We start from the raw sequence: 7,344 nt of genomic DNA on the forward strand, positions 1-7,344 counted from the left end.
AAGATTCTCTCAAAGTTTACTCCTTTGCATTTGGTGTTGTGTGAAGCATTTGAGGCATCACGCTTGGGGTGCTAGGCTCACAAGGTTTCAAGGATCATAATCAACAACAAGGTAAGTTATTCTATCTTTCATTCAAGTTAAAAATGTTCCCCATGTATGCTAGATAGGAATATAACCTTGGAATTCAACTTTACATGATTATTAGACAAACATAGATCCAAGTTTATTAGGGTTGTATGTACACTTAGGAAGTGTTAGAATGCTCAAAACCCATCAGTAAGACCATGTGGAGAGCCCATGGCATCCTGGAGTTAGACCCTGGGGACGAGCCCACAGCATCTTTATCTGTTGTATGCATGGCTTATGTGATATGTATAGCTGTTATAGTTAGTAAAATATGTTATATGTGGTTTGCGTATTGGTATGCTCTGGGGAACTCACTAAGCATTAACTTACAGTTTGGTGGCTTATCATGGGATCCCAGTCTCAGTAGTTTCAGATCCGGATGTTTGGTTCACTTCTAGGTTATGTAAGAGATTTCATGAGTATTTGGGCACTCCTCTACACTTCAACACGACTTTTCATCTGCAAACTGATGGACAAACGGAGCGGACTATCCAGGCTTTGAAGGATATGCTTCAGGCTTATGTGTTGGATTTTAGCGGTAGATGGGATACGTATCCTCCATTGGCTGAGTTTTATTACAACAACAACTATCACGCCAAATATTGGTCAACCTCCTTTTGAGATGCTTCATGGGACGAAGTTTCGGACCCCTATTTGTTGTGGCAAGGTTGGTCAACGAGTCATGGGTAGCACGGCGGTGGTGCTTCGGACTACCGAGTTGATCCAGCAGGTGTACGGGAGATTGCAGACCACACGGAGTTGGCTGAAGAGTTATATTGATAGGCACCGATCAAATTTAGAGTTTCAGGTCGGAGATATGGTACTCTTGAAGGTGTCGCCTTGGAAAGATGTCATCCGGTTTATGAAGCGAGGCAAGTTGGGCCCCAGATATATTGGTCCTTTCAGGGTTATTGCCCCGGTTGGCAGGGTTGCATATTGTTTGGAGCTACCCGAGGAGCTCGGTCAGATGCACAACACTTTTCACGTCTCTTAGTTGTGAAAGTGTTTGGTTGTTGACTCCGCAGTGGTGCCATTAGAGGACATTTAGGTGGATGAGCGACTGAACTACATAGAGAGACCAGTGGACATCCTCGATAGGAAGACGAAGACTCTACGAAACAAGGAAGTGGGTTTAGTGAAAGTGCATTAACAGCACCGAAAAGGCTCATAGTGGACTTGGGAGCCTGAGTAGGAGATGAAGGAGCATTATCCAGAGTTATTTTCAGAGGCAGACTTCGAGGACAAAGTGTGATTCAAGTGGGGGAGAGTTGTAACATCCGTTTCCAGGTATTTTCGATTCTAGCTTAATAACAAAATTCTTTGCAAAAATAGTCCCATGCGCACAACGTACCTGATGAGTACGATGGGCATAGGTCTTGTAAGTGGGATGCAGGTTTCCTGGAGTACGTCGGGCTTATGTATTGAGTACGCAGGGCGTACTCATGCAGATCCGAAACCTTATTTTTTAGGGTTGAGCCCCTATTTAAGGACCTTAACTCCCTTGAGGCTTCCCCATATTCAACCTCCATCCTCCCCAACCAGTGTTTCAAAACCCTAATCCTTGTTTAGCTTGTGTGAACCTATTTTGTGTGTTCTTGGTGCATAGTGAAGGAGTCGAAGTTTTTCCTTGAGGATTGTTATGGCTAGAGCGTGAAGATCTAGGACCTTCATCACATTTCTAAGCTTATGGAGGTATAAAGCTCTTACCTTTATGGTTCTATGGCTTAGATCTAGACCAGTTTTGAGATTTGCATGCTTTTGGTCCCATGGTGTGGTTCTTGTGAGTAAAAGCTACTCTAGAGCTCTAGTTTGCTACTTTATGTTGTTTTTGAGGATCATGTGTCATAAAAATGAATTCTTTATTGTTATTTCTCACTCATGCAAGATTTTAGGGTTATTAAAGAGTGTTATGGACTTAGGGTTTGGTTTTGGGCTCTATTAAGCAATGCAAAAGCTTAAAGATGTTGACTTTATCAGTTAAGACCTTCCCAAGATTAAGATTTGTGAGTTAGACGTATAGTATTTAGGTATTAAGAGCTTAAAAATAGAATTTGGCATCAAAGTAGTATGTCAAACGTAACCCTGGGGTAAGCATGGCGTAACAGGTTTTGTCCCATTTCCTTATTGGTGGTAACTTAGTACGCATGGCGTAATCCCTACAATGCTCTTGGGCCATTTTTGGGCCTTGGGCTATATTTGGGTGGATCCAGCTTGGAAAGGGCAAAATGGACTTTTATCCTAGTGAGAGAGCATGTGAAATGGAGCTTTGATTTTGGGTTATTACCCTAATCATTAATTAGGTATGGTTTTGGTTATGTCTAGTGTGAGGAACCTTTGTAGCATGAGCTCGAGTGTGTGGCTTGTTTATCATCGGATTGAGGCGAGTTTCCTCACAACATTTGCAGGTCGAAGGGATCAATGTCATCCCATTGATTTATGTTTACAGGATGCTAGCTTTTTGTGTGACTCTTGCATGTATTGTATATGTTTGTATGTATACCGGGCAATGACCAATGGCAGGCGGGGCTGATGAATGTGTTGTGCGGGGCTCATCGCATGTTACTGACAGATCTATACTTGGCAAGGCCCGTTGTATGTATGGTATGTGGTATTTTGGGGAACTCACTAAGCTTTGTGCTTATGATTTATGTTTAAAATGTTTTCAGATACTTCTATTCAAAGGGGAAGGGCCTGACATGATGTCACAACATCCACCAGTGTTCTGCATTTTATGATTTTGGATTGTACTATGATAACTATTTTCTACATTGACATACTTTGATGGTTTTGAAATGAATGGTTGATGGTTTTTGTTGATTTAAAACAAAAAAAATTACTTAGTATTTTTGGAACATTACTGTTACACATATATTGCTAATGTAGTGGGAGTTGTGACTAGGTTTATGTCTAATCTAGGAAGAAAGCACTAGCATGGTGCGAAGAGGTTGTTGTGCTACTTGAAAAGTACTTTCTAAGTAACTCCTCAGGAACAAATTTTGTGTGGGCTAGTTCCTTTATCAAAAGCGACATCAAAACTCATCATGGGCCAATTTCGTCAGTGTATTCTAAGCTTGGCCTTATTGGAAGTTTTATATCAAACAAATAGTATATACATTCCCTAAATTTGTGTAACATAACGTATCTAATATCAATTCAATAGAAGCAACAAAATCTCTCCCCTACCACCCCCTCCCTCTATCTCTCGTGTTTGCTATGGACGTAAACGATCATCTTAATTGTGTGACCCACGTAAATTGATTGAGTCTGTTTTTGTTTGCATTATTACTCTATGTAAATTTGTTTATCAAGTTGTTAAAGTGTTTAAACCCTAATATTATAGGTACTATGTGTTATTTACCTGACCCGACGTCTTTTATGCTTTGACCATGATGATTCAGTTTCATAAAAATACTAGTAAGGAGCATTAGATTGATGTGAAGAACATTATGAAGTACTTACAAAGAACTAAAGACATTTTCCTAGTTTGTATAGGTTTGGAAGCTAACCTTAATGTAAAATGATGCATCGATGCTAGTGTCCATACTAAAAATGATTATTGTTCCTAATATGGCTACATTTTCATTATGAATGGATGTGTGGTCAATTGGTGTAGCTCCAAGTAGAGGATGTTTTTGCAATCTACTATAGAGTAACAATATATCATTGTGTCGAAGGCAGCTGAAGAAACTTCATGGATAACGAAGTTAATTGCCATTTAGGAGTATTGCCAAAAATTAGATTTTGGGAATATATTAAGACAACGTTGATAACATAATGATAGCAAATGAGCCAACTGTGACCGGGAATCCTAAAACATCCATCACAAGAATAACTATATTCATGCTAAACGACGTGGTGTCGATGATACCACACTCCACATAAGTTGATAGTTACATTTTTGTTATTTTTGTTATTTTTAAAAGATGTTAGGGTGTGGTGTTGAAGATTGATGCCGACAAAAATAAAAGGAGAAAGTGTGAGTTTCAACGGCAAATAAAGAGAGAGAAATCGGTAGAAGTTCACTGTTAAATTTTACCGTCGATAAAAAAATAAGTTGAGGGGCGGTGTTTACTGCCGACTATGGGTGAGCAAAAACCGCACCGCACTAAAATTAACCGCAAAAAACCGCATAAACCGCAACCGCAATAAAAACCGATGGTGAGGATTTCTTTTTTCAAAAAACCGCAAATTTGCGGTGCGGTGCGGTTATTAGTTTTCAAAAACCGCACTGCACCGCATATATTATATACAATTTTTTTTATTAATTATCAATATATTAAATATTAAAAATAAGACAAATTTTATGGATAAAAGAATGATAAAATTCTAAAAGACAAATATGTTGGTTTTTTCTTATGTTTAACTTTAGAAAATGGTGAAATGCGACAATTTAAATATATTTATTATTAATTACTAGTGATTTGATGTGTTTAAGATATTATTTGTTTGTAATTTAAGTTAATTGTTTTATACTATATGGTTCTTTTATTATTATAAGTAATATGTTTAAATTATTAAAACTGTTTGAACTCTAAACCGCGGTTAAAAACCACACAAAATAACCGCACCAAATACATGCGGTTAATAACCGAAACACAAAAAAAAAAACAAAAACAAAAACAAAACTGCACCTCAAAAATAACCGTCTAACCGCACCGCAAAAATAACCGCACCAAACGTTTTCGAAAATGAATTAACTGCATTTGCGGTTAGTGGTGAGGTTTTAGACAATAATCATACCACGTTCACCCCTAGTACAGACAATAGATGTCATATACGAATGTCAGACCTAAAAACACTACCACACCCATTACTTACCGGGCCATATATGTAGGGTTAACCTGACCCTATATATGTTTTCAACTTGACCCTATTAAATCCGACTTTACCTATCTTAGTTGGATTTGAGACCAAATCGGGTTAATTGAGTACGGGCTTTTTTGACGCCCTAGTTTGGGAAGGACACAAGAACAAAAAAAAAAAAAAAGTCGTTAACTAGTGTTATAAAACGTTAACATCATTTATTGCGTTAAACATTTACATCAGTATATATATTTTTTATAAACAAGTATTCATGTAACAGCAAAATTTATTGTATTAAAAATATCTAAACTTATCATAGACTCCAAAAAGTCCAAACCCTAAATCTTTCCTTTGAAACTCTGTCAATGCGAACTGGTGCTGCAATGAGGGAATACGACGGAGCTATTCGTCGGCAACCACATATGGCAATTGATATGCAACCAGAACTTCACCGATCCCAATGACCCAATCCTCCATCTCGTTCTCGAATTCCCTTTCAAGAAGAACGGAAACAATCCTTTCTGCAACGCTTGTTGCGTCAGCAACTGTTCTTGTTTCCCCAACGGAATCGGCGACGATTCCACCACGTAATAAAACTCCTCCGAAGTATTCTTCTTCACCTCAAACGGATCCGCCACCAGCAGTGCGATGCTCAGCCCATGGTACTGTAGCGTAAGCCTCGTGTTGTAGAAACTGACGTGTGCTTTCTGGTTATGGTTCTCGGCTTTTATGTCGACTGTTAATCGGACGGCAAGAACGCTGGCCTGGTTGTAAATGACGTCGTCGAGGCGAGCAGCGTTGACGTAGAGGAGAGGGACTTTGGGGCGGATTGCGAGGTATCCGATGAAGACGATGATTCCGGCGATGATGACGATGACGGCGAGGATGGCGCAGATGAAGGCGAAGCACCAGACCAGAAGGTTGGTGCGGCGTTTGCGGCCTAGCACCGGTAACTTATGCATTGAGAGAGGCGGAGGCGGAGGCGGAGGCGGAGTGGGGCCGCATTGAGTGTGGAAATGTGTTGTTTATTGTGAGGTTTTGAAGGGAGGAGCGGAAGAGGAAGGTATATGGAGATGCCATTTTAGGAGATAAAGTTGAGGTACGTTACCCAAATGTAAAGCTACTCTATGGCATTATTGTTGTTGTTATAGATAAAGTTTTGAATGATTAATTTGATTTCATATGAAATGAAATATGTGATGTTTATTATTTTTTAGATTAAAATGGGTTTAATAGAAAATCGAAATAGTTTTCATAGAATGATAAAATAAATAAAACATCATTGTATAAATGGATAGAATTAGTTAACTATTTATGCATATCATTTATCACAAACTACATATCAAGTTATTAACCATTATATTTTAGTAAAAACATTTATGTTTGATAATCTGTCAATGTGACCTTTTTGATAATGCTATAGTAAATTAAAATAGTCACAATTTAGTATTTTAGTTATTTTATGGTTTAACCATTATATTTTAATTTTATTAGATAAAAACATTTATGATAATCTGTCCATGTGACCTTTTTGATAATGTTATAGTAAATTAAAATAGTCACAATTTAGAAAAACTTGTCATCTAATAAAATATTTTGATTGTATATAAAATATAAATATTTCATTAGAACCACTAAATTTGACAAAGTTATCTATTACGACAACTTTCCACAACCTGTTAAAGTTATATAAACTAAAATATAATGTTTAAAATCACAAGATGGTCATCATATAACAAGCTAACTAGTTTGTTAATAAAATTTCACATAATTTAGTTTTGGAATAAAATAATAGTATATATTTTATCTAAAAATGATTACATTATATAAATAAATAAGGATAATTACTTGATCAAGTAACAAATTACACATTATGTATTAATGTATATATATCTGATCATTGTATTTGTAAACAATTTACCGTTAAAATTCATATATGATATTCAAAATCTATTATTTTGATTAGTTTAGTTGATTTTAGGTGAGTATTGTGATTGGTTAATGACTTTACAAGGTAACAAATTATGCTTATTGTACATGTTTGATCGTTAAGGTATTTTTTGTATACCACTTATTATTAAAATGATATTTCATGTTTAACACAGTTATCTAGGTAAATACGTTCAGATCGACATAGAAAACTAACAATATAAATGTTATGAAAACTCCCTATCTTTTTTCAAAAGAAAAGGCAACCATAAAGAATAAGTAAATTAATGGTGTTTTTTTAACAAAAATATCATTTTAATGGTAGTTATGTACAAGAAAAGAATATCAGTAATCAAATGTGTAAAAACATAATTTGTTATCCTATAAAGATATTAGCCTACCGAAAATACAACCACAAACTAACTAAACCGCTAATTGTTACTATAAATGGTAGATTTAAAAATCATATGTAAATTTAGTAATAAA

General features: G+C 36.4%; 1 protein-coding gene across 1 annotated transcript; it reads right to left on the reverse strand.

Moving 5' to 3' along the window:
• Positions 1-5,160: 5,160 nt before the first annotated feature.
• LOC145120629 (NDR1/HIN1-like protein 12) lies at positions 5,161-6,048 on the reverse strand. The gene has a single exon (XM_079056431.1). It carries the CDS (start codon positions 5,889-5,891, stop codon positions 5,292-5,294), a length of 600 nt encoding a protein of 199 aa, XP_078912557.1. The 5' UTR covers positions 5,892-6,048; the 3' UTR covers positions 5,161-5,291.
• Positions 6,049-7,344: the final 1,296 nt, after the last annotated feature.

This window comes from Lactuca virosa, chromosome 6 (assembly GCF_052849685.1).
Source record: "Lactuca virosa cultivar CGN04683 chromosome 6, Lactuca_virosa_CGN04683_v6, whole genome shotgun sequence".
Classification (NCBI taxonomy): Eukaryota; Viridiplantae; Streptophyta; class Magnoliopsida; order Asterales; family Asteraceae; genus Lactuca; species Lactuca virosa.

Bases quoted from the DNA above. Each gene is read 5' to 3' on its own strand.
- LOC145120629 (XM_079056431.1), bottom strand. From the start codon at position 5,891: ATGCATAAGTTACCGGTGCTAGGCCGCAAACGCCGCACCAACCTTCTG.